The sequence below is a fragment of the Nothobranchius furzeri genome, chromosome 10 (genome assembly GCF_043380555.1).
Source record: "Nothobranchius furzeri strain GRZ-AD chromosome 10, NfurGRZ-RIMD1, whole genome shotgun sequence".
Lineage (NCBI taxonomy): Eukaryota > Metazoa > Chordata > Actinopteri > Cyprinodontiformes > Nothobranchiidae > Nothobranchius > Nothobranchius furzeri.
Window position 1 is genome coordinate 63,807,002 of NC_091750.1, and position 17,642 is coordinate 63,824,643.

Here is a 17,642-nt window from a genome sequence, read left to right on the forward strand (position 1 = left end):
ATTAAGCCTTACGCTGTTTCTGACACACACCAACGTACACTTTCTTATTGGTAATATTTATGTATCAATCTAATAAACGTAAACCTACACCATCCTTCCTATCCTGGTATTCTAAAAAAGTAGGGTTGGGGGTAAATGATTATTTTTAAAATGATTATTCTGACGATTATTTTATCGAATAGTCAACTATTCTAATGACTATTTAGATGATTAATCTAGCGATTGTTTTTCTATTGCACAATTAATAAAAACCAAAAAATCTTAAATAAATTCCTCCAAAAAATTGATAAGTTGTTACTGTAAGAGAATAAACACTACAGGCCTTCCATTTTGTATAACACTGCTTTTATTGTGTTGCGGTTGTTTATGTTCTGGTGATGTGTAGAACTTGGGAGTGCAGGCTGCTGCCTGAGAGGTGGTTGGAGACGGAGTGTCTCCATGCTGCTTTGTTTTGGTCACTTATGTGCATGAGGCAAGTGGTGTTACGACCCTTCCTGGGGAGTCAAGTGTAAAGGGTTAAATTTACCTAAATATTGCCTTATTTATTATCTCTTGATGTTATTAGTCCCTATTTCTGTGGTTAATTGACAATAGTTCCCTGAAATGTTTCTCCTATTTTAACTGTAAATCCTTCTAGCTGTTATATGTATAACAAGAAACAGATATGCGGACGGAATATTTTCATGTTTATTCGAATATGATTGTGGAACACACCCAGCATCATAATAAATGAAGTAATATTTATGCCAATTTAAGCCTTTATGGGTGACCAGGACTTTGATCAATTTTTGGCAAGGGAAATTATCATTTGTTGCCATTTTTGAGATGTTTATGAATGTGGAAGACACCCAGCATCCTGTGATGGCACTAATAACATCAAGAGATAATAAATAAGGTAATATTTAGGTAAATTTAACCCTTTACAGGTGACCAGGACTCTGTGATCAATTTTTGGCAAGGGAAATGATCATTTGTTGCCATTTTTGAGGTGTTTATGAATGTGGAAGACACCCAGCATCCTGTGATGGCACTAATAACATCAAGAGATAATAAAGTAATATTTAGGTAAATTTAACCCTTTACAGGTGACCAGGACACTGTAATGAATTTTTGGCAAGGGAAATGATCATTTGTTGCCATTTTTGAGGTGTTTATGAAGAGACCCAGCAACCTGTGATGGCACTAATAACATCAAGAGATAATAAATAAGGTAATATTTAGGTAAATGTAACCCTTTACAAGTGACCAGGACACTGTAATCAATTTTTGGCAAGGGAAATTATCTTTTTTTTTTTTGTGCCATTTTTGGGGTGTTTTTGATGATACAGTAGGCAGTATGAGTACAGTAACATCAACAGATAATACATAAAACCCTTATTTGGTCAATTTTAGCCTCCATGAAAATCTGAGCGATTCAATCACTTTTTGGCAAGTAAAATGCCATTTTAGTTGTCTACAATTAAATCATCAATAAAGAATTTAAAGATATTTTGAGGCATTTCTTATAGGTAAACGGGAGGGTGTAGTCTATTTGGCAAGTGACCAATCTTAATTGTATGTGCTGAAGTGCTTTTATCTTGTTACTTTTAAATAGAGCAACGTAATGTTTAGCAACCTACACAGTGTCATTGTAAAGCCAAAGCTTGATCAGTTTAAATACTATTTTTCCAAGTAAAAATGTACCCCAAACTAGTTAACTGTGGCTCCATGTCAAGTGGACTAAAGAAAGGAAGGGGAAAAAATTAAATCGCTGGAGAATTGTTTATTTACATTTATACAACGTTTACATTCAATACAGGGTGCCATTTTACATTATTTATTTTTTTAGTATCAAGGCTGTAACATAAAGAAAGCCAGTTCTTACCACAAACCATCTTTCAATCGCAAATATTGCAAAAAGGATTAATATATCCTCATTGTGAACGTTTAAGACAATTAGCAACACTTAAAACAACTTCCGAACTGGAAAAACTAACGTGGCAAGGTGGATAAACGACGGCCCGGGTTGTATTCGTTCCCCAGACCTCTGGGGTGAGAGTCATACGCTCTAACCAGTCAGCCAAAGGAACATCCCCTTGACTAACTATCCAGGGCGCAAGATCAATCAAGACATTGTGACAGGATGCTCACACTGCCACATCTTCCTCCCTCTTTCCACAAGCACGTCCTCGTGCTCCCGCGCAGGGTGCCACAAACACTGCCACACTAATATCCGCGATAAACATCTGTTTAAGTACCGGAAGAGGTTATCTTTGCTTTCTGAATGTCCATATTGCTAGATATGCTGAGTTTTAGGGCGAAATCCTGGGGAATTTTGTCTAGAAATGCAATTACCTAACCGTGCGCGATCCCGCGGTGGCTAATCATTTTTTGGCAGCGAAACGATTAATGGCACAACACCGGCTCGGGTTTCTCCTCCTCCTCCCTCTTTTCTTCTCTAACCTGTCGCTGGGCTGAGGCTCCATCACTTCCTAAATTGATTTTACTTGAACCTTCACTACCAAACAACTGTGAGATTTTAACACATGTGCCAGCATCAGCCTGAAGGGCCAGTTTCTTTTTTAGTCGAATTTTCTCCGCTCCTGCTTTCCGTTTTTGTTCTCCATTTTGTTAAGCTCGTCTGTCTGTTTACTGAGATTCACAAACAACTGGCGGGTGCATCAGACCTCTGGCTATTGGTCCAGCCCAGAGTGTATTATTACCAATTGGCCAATCCACCAACTTTTACGAGGCGTCGCGTGGGGCGGCGCGGACAAGTTGTCCGCAACTAGAGGCCAGGGAAAAAAAAAAAAAAAAAAACAGACACCGGCCCATAAAAGATGAAAGGGTCGGCCCAGCGGGCAGTTGCCCGCTATGCCCTATGGTCAGTCCAGCAGTGGTGGATACTGGATCTTTTTTCAGGCTTCCCGCAATTTGAATTTTTAGGAAACCCACATCTTGATTCTGGGTTTAAAAACGCATTGTAATTACCGCGCTACTGACAAATGAACTAAGTAAATATTACCATTTTCTTTTCCTGTAATACCTTACCACGTTACAGCAAAAGCAATGCATTACAGTAATTAATTACATTTGTACAGCATTACTCCCAACACTGTTTATGAGAACCACAGACGGAAGAACTACGGGTTTAAGTGTATTATGGACGAGTAGGTCACGACTGGTTGGGTAATACCAGTTGTTGCCACTGGGGGACACTGCATCCATAGATGTGGTCGGTAGCCGTTTCCCCCATCGACATACAAATATTGGACAATGGGTTTCCATAGCCTCGCATAACATATTTTTGAAGAAAAATAGGAGGTGGCCACCACCGCCATTTTGACCGTGTCACAGGTTCCATCAAGCCTAGACAATTCCACAAAAGGGAAGAGAGGTGGAGCTGAGGGAGGGGCTGTAAGGCTGGGATCAACTGATGACACCCGGTCGAACTAGCTACAAGCTAACCTGAAGCTAACCCAAAGCCAACGTGGAGGTGGGAGCTAAGCTAACGGAGGTAGCAACCTAGCTACAACCGGAGTTAACTGTGCACAACACCAGAGCTTCTGAGTCAGAGAAACGCCGGGCTGACCGCTGGGTAAAACCCGGTGGAACACAGAGGTCTCCGAGACCTCCACAAGCCGGCAGCCGCACAGCAGACAAGCACCGCTGCGATCTGAGATGTGCAGAGCTGCCGCAGGCGAGAACCGAGTGGAAAGGTTTCCATCTGAGAGCTTCACAAGCCGGCAGCCCGTGCAGCAGACAGAAGCCACGATCTGACAAAGATGCGCTGAGCTGCGGGGAGGGGAGAACCGGGTGGAAAACAGAGGTCTCCCCGGAGCTCCACAAGCCGATAGTTGGAACCCAGCTCCACCAACATGTTATATTTCAACCCAATATTCTAAAGCAGCGGTTCCCATACTTATTTAGCAAATCCCATACTTATTTAGCTGCCTACCCCCTTCTATGTCCCGACCATGTCAACGCACCCCCTAGCCCCCACATCAGGACATGGCTATATATACATATTGAGAGTTGGGCTTTTCTTTGACTCAAGAGCAGATAGTTAAGTTCGTGGTGACGGTGGCACAGGAGTTAAATGCTCACCCCGCAATTGGAAGGTTGCAGGTTTGAGCCCCGCTCAGTTTGTCGCTGTCATTGTGTCCTTGGGCAAGACACTTAACCCCGCTTGCCTGCTGATGGTGGTCGGAGGGACCGGTGGCGCCAGTGCTTGGCAGCTTTGCCACTGTCAATGCACCCCAGGGCAGCTGTGGCTACATCGTAGCTCATTACCTCCAGCGTGTGAATGTTTGTGTGAATGACTGATTGTGTTGTAAAGTGCCTTGGGGGTGGGGGTGGGATGTCCAGGAATCTAGAAAGCACTATATCAAATACATGCCATTTACCATGTAGACAAATGATGTGTTTGCATTTTCCTCTACAGTGTATGGTGAACTGACTTGTGACTGACATCCATGACAGTGAGTATATCTGACTGGTCCTAGCGCTGTCCAATAACATGCAGAGACATAACATTCCACCCCACTACTGCCAACGGGCTGGGGCCACTAGGTCACTGAGCTATGTGGGTGTCTAAAGCCCCCTTCAGACAGGCCATGAAAAACGGAAATGTTCCGGAATCTAAGACCTTTCTGTCTGAATACAAACATCCGGATAACGTGTTCCGGAATTTATCCGGACGAAGCCCCTAGTAACAGGTCCGGACATGTTACGGACAGGGTGGCTGCTTCAGACTGGTGAGGTAAAGTTCCGGACAAGAGGGAGGGGGAGGAGGAGGGGACCGGGGGACGCTGTGCGCACCTATATAGCCCGCTGCTGTAGCATGCGGCGAACCACGGCAGCTCGCCTCCTACGGTACCGCCTAGACGCGCGACGGAGCGCTTCACACTGCTTCAGTGATTCCTTTAACCATTGAGCTTCATCATCCAGGTCTCTTATGCGTCTTCGTGTGCGCAGAATTATGCTTAAGCGCCTCGTGATTTTTATCCTGAGAAGCGCTATAGAAATGATATTTTCTTCTTCTTAACACAAGTCCGATTTCCCCCCCACCCCACCCCCCGCCGCCGTCAGACATCTGGAACTTTTCCCTGCTGTGTGAACGCAGCCGAAAGGACAAGTTCCGGTACAAAAGCGGTGTGTCTGAAAACACAGTTCCGGTTAAAAACCGGATTGAATTGTCCGCAAATGTTCCAGAATGTCTGTCTGAAAAGGGCTTTATAGTGCTGTAGATACATGTAGTCAATAATTTGGCACTTCAGAGCATCTTCAGTAAAATTTAAATAAATAGCTGGTACCATCTGATGTCACAATGTTGCTGTGAGCCTGAGTGTGTGCATTTGTTAGCGGCTCCGCCCTCTCGATCTGCCAGGCAACAGCATTTGTTGCATTTTTCAAACAGGAAGTTGGAGTAGAGTAAAGTTTGGGGCGAGCTAGCGGAAGAGCCACGGTTTTGAGATGTCATAGGACGCGCTGCTGAGTGCTTCTTGGAAAGTCGTGTGATAGTCACAACATCAGGTGGGACTTGAGAACAGGAAGCTGAAAGTGACTCCTTTGTTTTTACATGATCAGACTTGATGTCATGTTTTGAGAGACTCTAATTCATAAAAATTGGTAAGTATGCTATTTATTAGAATGTTTTAAGATCAAAAGTCCTTTAAAGTTGTTGGTGCAGCGCATCTGGGACACGGTGCGGTGCTCCCCGGGTAGCCACTCTCCTTAACTATAATGGCACTGGAGAAAGGTGCGGCTCCTTTATATATAATGACCTTTAACCTGACTGCTGATTTACTCTCTATCCTTCCCTTGGATCATGTTTAGTGATGCAAAAATAATGAGTTGACTGGGTTTCTAAAGCTGCTCATTTCTGAGTAGGGTTGTGGGGGGTGGCCTTCAAAAAAAAATAAAATAAAAAGTTAAATAAATCCTTAAATTTCAGGCTTGCTAATTTTCTTTCAGCATATCATCTCCAGAATTATGACCCAAATGTTCACTTTTCACCATAATTAGCTGTTTTTGGTTGGCATTTCAGTATTTCTAATGTTATGGTTGATCATGATGCTTGCCTCCCTCTCACTAACTAAAAAAAAAAAAAAGAAAGCACAAGAAGAGATTTTTTGAAAACTTCTTAAGCCAAGCTGGAGTTACACAACAGTGTGTGGGTGTTTTATAATGCCTGGTGAGGTAGGAGATCATTTCATAACACATCCTTAGAGAAGCGAGAACAGAAATGGTGCACTGGCATAAAAAAGCCAGGAATGGATGTGAAAAGCATGGAGGGCTTTGACTCTGGATAGTTTGAATCACTCTCCAACAGGCGCTCTGAAACCCACACATCGACCTGGCAGGGCAATATGCTGCTTACAGCATGTTGCTATACCACCTACATGCCTGAAGACACACTGGAGTGTGCTTTACAAGAGTGCGCGCGCACACAAACACACACACGCTCAGATTCTCCTTACAAAACTGGTCAACTTTCATAGCCTGCCCTTTAAAAAATAAAACAATTTAAAAGGTCAGTAAAAGCCTGAAATGAGCCAAGAAAATGCACCAAAACAAACATGTCTGGTCTAATTTAGGTAAAAAACGTTCCTGACTTAGACTAAATTAACAGTGGCATCTCTGCTTTGGTGAGCGGTGGAAGATCAAGTTGTTGTTGTCAGCAGAAAAAGGTGTTTGACAAGAGGGGGACTGCATGCAGCAGTCAGAATCCATCTGACAGCGATGTGGAGATTTGTCACACAGCTCAGCGACAGGGGCGTCCCCAGGATTTTTCATGGGGGGCCAGTGAAAGTTTTGGGATGGAACACCAGTCCTTGTGGTAACTTTGAAAGCTGTGGCTGGATTTCATGCTCCTTCATTCCTTTTCCTTAAAATAAAAATGCATCAAACACATTTTGCTCAAATTTGAGAAACATGAGCATTTTTTAAAAAGACTATTTCTCAGTTTTTAGTGTTTATAAATTCATGGTTTTAGCATTTTAAAACAGTTTTATTCACCTGTTGTTGTCTGAAATAAAGCATCCCAAAAACTGACTGATATTTATAGTTTTTTTTCTTTCAGCAAACTGTAATGAAATTATGATTTATGTGGTCAAGGATTTAAATGTATTTATTGTCTTTTACATGTATTCCTGAATTAAAGATGATTATAAGTTTTTGCGTGAACATAATTTAGTTTAGCGTTTCAAAGTATTTGATCTAAGTCTAACTAAAACATTTGCATTATTTCTAACCATTTTTGTTGTTTTTTGTAAATAATGAAAGAAAAAAAACTCGCTGACTAATTTGTAGTATATTTTTTTATTTTAAATGACCAGTGCAGAACCTCATGAGTTAAAGACTATTGCAGTTTTCCATTACAAACAAGTAGAGGGTTGACATTTGTTTGAATGCAACAGCTTTGGAAAAAACAGCTAAACCAATGCTGATAACTAAATGTAACACAAAGAAAGAGAGAGAGAGAGCAAATTCTCACCTTTTCTTAGCTCTTCTCTTCCTATTTGTGGAATCCTGGCATGCGTGCATAGTACACACTCACCAGCCTGGTGGCACATCATTTAGGGCTGATATAAAACGGTTTAAACATGTAACAAAATTAAAATATACAAAAATTAAAATAAAAAAAAGAAACTTCTCAGGATTGGATAAATATTTTTGTACTAAAAGACAAATTGTATCCCAAATAAAATGGAAAGATCTATTTAACATAAAAGAAAACAATATTTGTTAATGTGCTTAACACCTGTTACCTGTGTGTGTAGGTGTGTGAGGATTATAGAGCATGGTGTTTTGCAAGATGTAGTTCAAGGTTATTTTATGTTTCCTGCTGTCAGACTTGAGCGACAGCCTACATATGTGGCTCCTAATGAGGAAAGGCATTTATAGAACACAAGGGACAAAGAGTGAGCCACAGAGCTGAACCTTAAAATAAAACACGTTAGATACTCAGAGAGACCACATCCTCTCGCTATACCTCCACTGATATGCTTTTTTTCATTCCTTGCATTTTTTTTATCTTTTCATTTTGTCTAATCATCTCTCATTTTTCATCCATTTGAAGAAAAGCCCACGCACAACATTTAAAAGTCTACATAAAAGCAACGACTGGAGGAAAATTGTTATTTTTTAGCAGAACCTGATGAGATCTTGATTGATGTTCTCACAAAACGAAGAGTTTTTATAGTATTTTTGTGTGAGAATGAATGAGATTCATTGAACCAATAAGCTACCCTGACAAGCCATCCTATAAATATAATCTGACCACTGAAACAACCCACTCATGAGGAGGAATACAGCCTCTTTCATAAGACACACGCTGCTGGCCAGTCGGCGTAACACTGCCGCCACGATGTGTCTTACAGACCCGTCGAATGTTATTGTTTACATCTGGGTAGCGGCACACGTGCACAATGCTGAAGCACAAACGGACCCTCTGCAGAAGTTATCTAGACCTGTATCTCTGCGATTTAAGCTAGCAAAATAAAACCTAAATATAATATTATAGTACTATTTTAGATCATCTAACACAGATGATCAAACAGTTACTAACGTCGTTAAGCGCGATGCTTCCAGATCTGTTTGAAATAACTAACGAGATGTGGGGGCGACAGTCCTCAGCATTGGCTGCCTGGACTTCACACAGCAGAAGCAATGAAGGTGTAACCACATTTCTCCTTCACTGTTCGGGTAAATGCTGAAAAATCGCCGTGACACCGTCTGTTGTAGCAGATTAACAGATGCTCAACTTATTCTGATGAGCTCAGTAAACAGAAAGTCGAAGACGACGACTTAAGAGGCTGGGCAGATCTCAGGAGGGAGAAACTGTTTATAATCACATAAATAAATTACCTTTATACATCTGACATACCTGACAAGCTCAGTAAACAAAACAAAAAAATTGATTGCTCCAATTACTGAACACATGTTGTGTAATTATGTAAAAAAGAAACTGATTTAGCATACAGGCATACAAGTCATGAGATGGCTACAACTTTTTCGTGTCCGGACATGTGGGGCAGACATTTGACTTTTTTTATTCTGTCATGCGATTTAGACTCCAACAAACTCTCTTCATGGCTGTTAACCATTGCCTTTGGCGTATTTTATCAGCTGGAAACATGTACAATATCACGTTACAGTCCTTCTTTTGTCTACGTGTGCAGCCTGCAGCGCTGCATGTGCTAACCATGCTGATAAATGTAATTTTGTTGCGATTTAACTCAATTTATTGACGACTGACAGATAATAACAGTGGTCAATGGAGGTGTGCTGTCTTCTTGCACCTAGCCAGAAACTGGGGGCGGGATCCTGAGCATGTGACATCACTCATGCATCAAGGGGTTTATAGGGAGCCTGAGTCACTTCCGCATCATGGGTCCCCAGAAAAAAAGAAAAAAATTAATGCAAGTCAACGGGGCTAAAAACTCTTTTTTTCTAATCCGCTTAGCCTTACGCGCTGGATCATGCATATGATATACTGCAATTTAAATGAAAAGTAATGATGGGTGTTTCGGCTATGCTAGTCACACACTTTGAGATTTATTAGCTTGTACAAGTTCGTAATTAGGATGATTACAAACTAGAAATCGGCATGCTGCATATGTGATGTCACCACATAATCTCTTCTCCACTAACCTAGCTGCTACTTACCAAATGGCCAGATTTATGGTGGTTCTCTCCTCCTGTGGGGAGGTAGCTTAATTTACAGCCCTTTTCCCTCAGTTTTCTTCCTTCCATCGCTTTCGTGCATTTGTACTCTTGGACTTATTTTCACACAAAACCTAAAGTATCGTTCCCCCTGTTCGAAAATAAGCGTGTTCTTTGTGTCAAAATGCTTCTTTAAAATTCACGGATGCCAAATGTGAAATCAATGGCACACGACAAGCGGAATTAGAAAATAGCATTTTTAGCCCCATTGACTTGCATTCCTTTTTTCGTTCTTCTGGGGTCCCATGGTCTGCAAGTGGGTGGGCGTTACTTAGGCTCCCTATAAGAGTGGAGTGGCAGCAAGGCAATGCTGGAATTTAGTGGCAGTCATGCCAACAAGCTTGATAGAAACATTACCCCAATGGCAGACTTGGGAATGAAGATTACACCTTGGCACAACAGAGGGTGATGTCATGATCATGTGTGGATTGTCTGCTGAGCATGGACCAGCAAAAATATGAAAAAAGAAAGCATATACTAGCAGTCAGATTTGCTTTCGTAAACAGTTTCAGTCGAGTCGGTAAACTGACGCGTTGCAGAGATGCGGGAGCTTTTGTCCTTTAGAGCTGGAGCTCAGATCACCAGACCGTTCATGGGGACTGTGGAGGACAGCCATCATTTGGAGCGTGGCTTCAATCACCAAGAAAAGCAAGTTATGTCCAAGCTATAAGGAAGTCCATGTCCGCCTCCCATACAGCCTTTATATCCTGTTATCATGATTGCGCCACATTATTGCCACAGGCCGACCACTTATGACTGACCAAAGGCTCCTTGATGCCAGCTCAGCTTTGTAGTAAATTGGCTGCATTGTTTCATGAAAGTGGGTTGCGGTTTCAAACCATCGCCACATGCAACTGGACAGTATCAGGATCAATTAGAGCAATAAACAACACGATGTATTCATCGCTGTGGAAATCAGCCAACGGGGCCTAAACCGTAGAAGTAGCTCTAGTACTTCTATGTGCTCGTCTCACAGAAAAGAACAAGTCTAAATCATCCAAAGTTGATTGCAAAGTTGTTTCAAATGAACGCCGTTCCTGACCCGACGCCATCTTTGTAGTTCTTCTCGTTATGGTGCAAAGCCCACCCAACAAACGTAGAGTGCTGTGATTGACAGGACATAAAACTGTTCAGACCAATGGTAGACTTGCTAAGGTGACAATGGAGCGTGGCTAGACCGACCAGCAGAGAGGATGGTCTAGATTACTGGGCTACCAATACTCAAGAGTAGTACAAACACACTGTCATATCTACGGACATCCATAAGATTAAAATACCTTGGAGTTGATGGTGCAATGAAGACACTAATGGATGAGGATGATGATGATGTTAACAAAGCCATCTCTGATGATTCCAGACATCTGCAGAAAGTCTCAACTGGACATTAATTTACAGGACAGAGATTCCTGAGAAACCAAATTAGTACTCAAACATGAAAACTGACATTCCGGCTCTCACCTTCCAACCAGCAGGAACTCCCCTACCAGGCGCTGCCGCGTCATCGCCATCAGGATGCCTCGGACGGTCATGCCCTCGCAGAAGCAGGCCACCACTCTGGCCTTGGGCAGGTGGCTTCTGAGCTTTTGCAACAGTTTGTCAAAGTTGTGCTCCCCGGCGTTACTGTAGATTTTGTCAGAGTGGGCGATGCAGATTCCCTCTTTCGCTGCCATGGCTTTGAATGCCTCCATACCACTCTCACCATAGTTACCTGCAGAGGGAATCACATCAATGGAAACACATCAGGGCTTGTGTAAAAGTGGACATTTTTTTTCAGCAGAACTTGCCAAATAAAGGTGCTAATGCTTATACACACACACACACACACACACACACACACACACACACACACACACACACACACACACACATATATATATATATACATATATATATATATATGTGTGTGTGTGTGTGTGTGTGTGTGTGTGTGTGTGTTTCTGTTGGTACTGGTTGGAAATTTTCCTTTATTTGTAAAAACATTTCATTTGAATCCCCTCCTGCAGCTTTTGGGGGGATAGAAACATTCAGTTACATCAAAATATTGCTCAGCATCGACAAACTTAGCAAAAAGAATGAACATACTTATGCACAAATAAGGCTGTTTTGTGAATCTCAGCTTTTTTTGTTGCATTCAAAGTTTTAACAGGTCACAGAAAGTTAGAGTTTACATAAATGAACAGGTTTGTTTGTATGTTTAATGGTTTTTACACATTTTACCTTTTAGGAACATCTCATGAACAGTCCCATCGTACAGTAAGACACATTTGTGGAGTTGCCATGGTGATTATAGCAAATCAATTTATGTTTAATTTTTATTATTTTTTTACTTTTAAAAGTTTGGTCACCCCCCTGGGTGGAGTCTTCCTTCACCCACACTTTCTGTTTGAAAAACAATGCCTAAAAGAGGCGTCGCCCGGTGGACCGAGAGTGCGGTGCTGAGATGGTGACTGACCCCTTTACGCTCAGAGTTGCTCAGTCAGAGTAATGAACCACACACACACACACACACACACACACACACCACTCAGTCGGACGAGCGAACAGAGAAACTGCAGGAGGCTGGAAGGTTTTCTCTCCACCTTGATCACTTGAAGAGAAGGAGTAGATCGGAGCCGTATCATTTTGTATCGGTTCATGAGAGGCCGAGCCAGCTGGAGGCATGGCCAAGACGTGACTTCAGTCGAATGCAGCTATGTAACATGGTGTCAGCAACATCACTGGGTAGCACTTAGCCAACAGCAATGGCTGGTTCAAAATCAGTTTAGAGCAGGGTTTTAACCTGAAGAGGGTGCACTAATGGCAGTTTTAGGCTGAATTTTACATTTTAAATAAAACGCTCTAAAATGCACACATCTACAAAACTATTAGGCACTCATTTATAGACTATCAATGACAAAAAAGTTGATTTAGGGGTGACTTGCTCATGAAACTATGTAGCAAAACATCAGCATGCTGTCATAGCAAAAATAAAACATTCCCATTGGATTTAATGAAATACAAAGATTCAGATTTTACTATTTGCCACTTGGTTTTTGTTGCCATAGTCTATCTCCAGCTTTACTCCAGTACTGATGCATGGCGTTCCTCATGTGACGACTTCTTCTGTGTGCTCAAGTGTGTGAAGACAGTTGATGGAAACAGATAAATGCACTGGAAGGCAATCCAGCTCCAATCTTGGAAGCCCAATGTTTTTGTGTCCCTGCCATAGAAGCTGTTTGGATGTAAACGTTCCCGTCACTCACTAAAAGCAGGTCACCTCGTTCCTGTTGCTGTGCAAATGCAAACCCTCTACTGGGTCATAAACTTTATCATGAGTTTATGAAACTACCCTGTTGTGCTGCTAGCAATGCTAACCTAGGTATTCAGTAGTATAGATATTAGGACTAACATGTGCAAAACATTTGTCTTTTATCTTTTTACAGGTGCATCTTTTAAAATAAATGTGTTTAGTGAAATCACCATACTCAGCCTAATGAGGGAGAACATAGACGTGAACGCACGTAGAACTCGGTCTTACCTTCGGTGTGGATCGCTGACACATAGCTCCAGTTGTACCTCTTGACGATGTCCACCATGGCTCGGGCCTGTTGCATGTCAGATGGCACCACCCTCATGAAGTACTTGTACAGGCTCTGTTGGAATAAGTTTTACACTTTTACCAGTCTTAACTTGTCTATATTACATTTTGTAATTTCTACTTTCTCCAGTTTACCTTGTCACTGAGATCCATGCTGGTGGCTGAGTACGCGATTTGTGGGATGTTGAATAGCTGCAGGAGATTTTGCACCTGGATGGCCACGGAGCTGGATCCCGGTCCGATCAGTCCCACGATTGGCTTCTTTCCCTGAAGAAGCAGGCTACCCGCTTCTGCTGCACATCTGGCCTGGCTCTCCTCCTCGTCATTAGACACGAGAGTGTCGCGGATAAACTCGATGCTCTGCTCCAGCGCCACCGCCGAGTGCCAGCAGGAGTCCCTGGTGTAGAAAGCACATTGTTCTGGCAGGAACCATCATGATAGCAAAACAAAAAGGGGAAGAAATACGACAGAAGGAGATGAGATTCCCTGTTTATTCCCCCGTTTGTTCTCATATAAAATCCCTCAAACTCGTCTAAAGCTAAAATGAGGTTTCTGTGGTCTGGATTAGTCTTCCTGAGCAGTGTTGGAGCTTTGATGAAGAGGTTTTATTCTGATTCTGTGATAAAGGTTTCTTGCTGTTCTCTCATTTTGTCATGGATATAAAAAAAGACATTTTCAGAAATGAACAATGACTACAAAATGTCAACAGACACGTAAGTTTGTAACTAAACAAAAGCTAGAACACACTTTTCTCACCCAGAGTGCAAAGAAACGTGTTTACATTTCCAGTCCAACAGGTCATGAAGGTAATTATGTGCCTTTCTTTAAAGTTGGGGTATTTAGTTTCACATTTTTGACCATCTGACCCTGTTTTATGAAATAAAGTAGGTTCATTATATTTCTCCTCGATCCCTCTGGCCTCTACAGCAGAACGAATCGTTTATGCGAGCCTAGAGCGTTGACCAATTGAGTTGCATAACCACAAGAGAGAGCTGTCAATCAACAAAAATGCATCCTGGTTCCCAGCGCGTACTACGGGGAGATAGCACACCATTAGCTTAAATGCTAACTCGACCAGCACTGAACTGATACCAGTCTGTAAACTTCAAGCTAATTGGAAGAGGAGGGAGGGGAACGAAAAGGAATTTATTCTTAGTGTATTGGAACTAAGTGGTTAGCGTAGCATTCAACCTTATGCTACATCGGACCATTGTTTTAGCCTGTTGTAGCATTAGCAGCATAGCTAGTACCAGATTCTGCCGGTTTTAGACGTTTCCCTGCTTGGACACTGCAGATCTGATTAAAATGAGTGATTAGCAGCTCCTGCAAAACTTGATGAAGGCTGATGAGATAATTCAGCAGTCAGAATGCGGTGTGTCTGAGCAGGAACATATCAAAAACATTACTTGTTTGTTAGTGTTACAAGGCTATTTTTATGAGGCATGGCTTTCAGCTCCTTCCAGAAGGGGGCGGGAGCTGTGGCCATTCAAATTTTAACATCTCCTTTTCTCCTCGATGATGTCACACTATGCTCCCCCAGCTTTAAGTGCTAATGAATGAAATGATCATTCTGTTTTCTCTTCTGTTTGTTTTCCTCCCTCCAACTCATGCTAAGGTGTAGACCGAGTCCTTCCGCTGCTTTGCACTAGATAGAAGAATCTTTCTCAGGTACCAAGATGTTTTTTAGGTGAAGGCTTTCTGTTGCTGCTCAGAAAGTGGCTCTGGTGCTGAAGGAAACTTTGATGGTTCAGGGTGGCTGAAACATTATTATCGGCTTCTTTCATCCTCCTCTTCCACCAGAAATCCCACTGATCACCAGATTTGTTTTTGAAGTGAATCTGTTGCTTTTATCTACAGCGGTCTTCATTTTGGTATGAAGCCCAATGTAACAAAGAAAAAAGTAAAGTTGCCCTAGGTAACGTTACCAATTTCTGTACAAATCAAATAAACGTCCCAAAGACATTTTTCAATATCCGCAATGAAGACGTATATTTGAAAATTAAATGATGCCATTAGAGATGCGGACCTTATCTCACAGCCCAGGGAGATGTTAGGAAGGATGGTTGGGTCTGCGTTAATCCGATCCAGCGTGTGCATCATGGCCTCCACCCTCTGGATCCCATACTGCTCACGTACGGCGCCACACTTCCTCTCGTGGACCTGAACAAAGTTTATCCACTACGTAGTTATAAGCAACACACACACACACACACACACACACACACACACACACACACACACACACACACACACACACACACACACACACACACACACACACACACACACACACACACACACACACACACACACACAACACACACACACACACACACCAGGTACCTTGTCTGCAGGTGGTTGGTGGTGGACAGAGAACAGTGCTCCGATGATGATGTCACCTGGAATGTGAGCCAGTCTCCTCTTCTCATTGTTCTGGGCATGGACCAGCCAGGTCACATCAGGTCCCAGTACCAAGAGGACTGCAAACAGCCTCACGTATAATCTTTGGTCTGCACACGTACTCTCCCTAAGATCTCCTGCCATCCTCTGTCTTCTCACAGCTGAAGTTCAGAGGAAGCTTTTGTCTTTTGCATAATGAGGGTTATGCAAAGGGCAAGAGTCAGACTCTTGAAGAAAAAAGACAAAAACAAATGTCGTAAGCTAAATGTTCCAATCTGGGCTCATGGTTCAAAAGTCAGATATTTCTTTAGCACCCACCTGAAAGCAACTTTCTTCCTCCCTCGTTAGTTTCCTCCTCCAGCTGCCAGGCAGATGTCAGTCCTGATGAGGTGTTTCCATCACAGAGGAGCAGCAGGAGAAGCTGCTGCAGCTTCTTTCCAGGCTCAGTCTGGTGCCTGGCTACAGCAAACTGCAAATAGCAGCAGATAATACAGCCCGTTATTGGAACATGTTTGACTTACTGACGCACAAGACAGCCCCCCTCCTCCTACTCTCCCTCCTCCTCCTCTTCATCCTTTTCCACCTCCGTCTACTCTCCCCTTCCCTCTTCTACCAAAACAGTGCTCAACAAACAGCATCATCGCTGATCATTCTGGTGGTTAGTGAATGTTAAAAGTGTCACAAAATGAATCCAATGTTTTTTTTAATATAGAAGTCACTCGCTCTTATGTGACTCTAAATCTTTTTCATCTGGTTTTCCAGTAATCAGCTGGGGTCTCATTTATCAAACATGGCGTAGAATCCTTACTAAAACCGTAATTAAGCTCAGCAAAAAAAAGTACTTACGCCAAGTAGGTTTGTGATCTATCAAACATGGAGTACACACAGCAGCACACAATCTCTGCTTCATGAATCAGAAACTATCTAGAAAGGTTCTCAGCTGCTTTTTAGTCACATCCCGCCCTCACCACGCCCACTTACTGCCATAAATAGTCAATGCAAAGTGCCTTGTGGATCTCATGCATATACATAAGCCAGCTGTTGCAGTGCTCTGCCAATGACGATGGCGACCGTAGATCAAGGCAGATCAAGTTAACCGAAGCAGAAATTGAGGTACCTGTGGGTGAGGTGGAGAAATAAAAGGAAGTGCTTTTGCAAAACAAATAAGAGAAAATCCACGGAGTGACACAGTGTTGCTGAAGCCGTCAATGTTGTGAATTCTTCAGAGAGATCTGTGGCGGGTATAAAAAAAATGGTCCAATCAGGATTCGATCCTCAGCCTCCCAGGTGAAAGACACGTGCACTAACCAGTCAGCCAAATGGAGATTTACCTTATACAAGTAGGCAGGGTGCATGATCAATCGTCACAGGACACACACACTGTCATAGAATCATGACATTCTGTCTCAATCTGTCCCCCTGCTGATATTCTGCATTCCGTACTCTGCGCTTCAGGCTGTGTGTGTGAGTGTGCGTGCAAGTGTGTGTGAGTGTGCACGTGTGTGTGTGAGTGTGCGCGTGTGTGTGTGCGTGAGTGTGCGCGCATGTGTGTGTGTGCACATGTGTGTGTGGGGGGGTCTTGCTCTGTGTGAAAACGAAGCAGTACAAGTGATAATGCTGCAGGATTTCATAATTTTATCCTTCTCAGCAGCAGCACTGCAGGTGCTCTCCATGTCCAAAATGTGCGTAAGCAAGGTTCTTAGTCAACTTAAAGTTGTGCACATCTTTCCGCTAAGTTTTCTTTCATAAATCCCAAAGTTTGCGTGGAAAGTTGCTTACGCAGTTTTCTGACCCCGTTTTGTGCGTAAGCAAGCTTGATGAATGAGGCCCCTGGGTCTGCATGTTTGTCTATTCAAGCTTTGTTTGAAAACTGATCAAAACCAGTAACCAGGAACAGTCTTCAAAGGTTTTCTGAAGTAATAATAATAATAAAACCCTTTGGTCCATCCATCATCCA

The 17,642-nt window shown here is 42.6% G+C and overlaps 1 protein-coding gene across 1 annotated transcript in view; it reads right to left on the minus strand.

Moving 5' to 3' along the window:
- grm5a (glutamate receptor, metabotropic 5a) overlaps nucleotides 1-16,155 on the minus strand; it is a 29,595-nt gene extending 13,440 nt beyond the window's left edge. The window contains exons 1-6 of the mRNA XM_015961668.3: nucleotides 16,004-16,155; nucleotides 15,629-15,912; nucleotides 15,312-15,445; nucleotides 13,421-13,682; nucleotides 13,226-13,340; nucleotides 11,167-11,416 (exon numbers count right to left, since the gene is read on the minus strand). Of these exons, the coding sequence (XP_015817154.1) occupies nucleotides 11,167-11,416; nucleotides 13,226-13,340; nucleotides 13,421-13,682; nucleotides 15,312-15,445; nucleotides 15,629-15,829 (962 nt within the window). The 5' untranslated portion in view covers nucleotides 15,830-15,912; nucleotides 16,004-16,155. The remainder of the gene's footprint in view (nucleotides 1-11,166; nucleotides 11,417-13,225; nucleotides 13,341-13,420; nucleotides 13,683-15,311; nucleotides 15,446-15,628; nucleotides 15,913-16,003) is intronic.
- Between the last annotated feature and the right edge of the window lie 1,487 nt (nucleotides 16,156-17,642).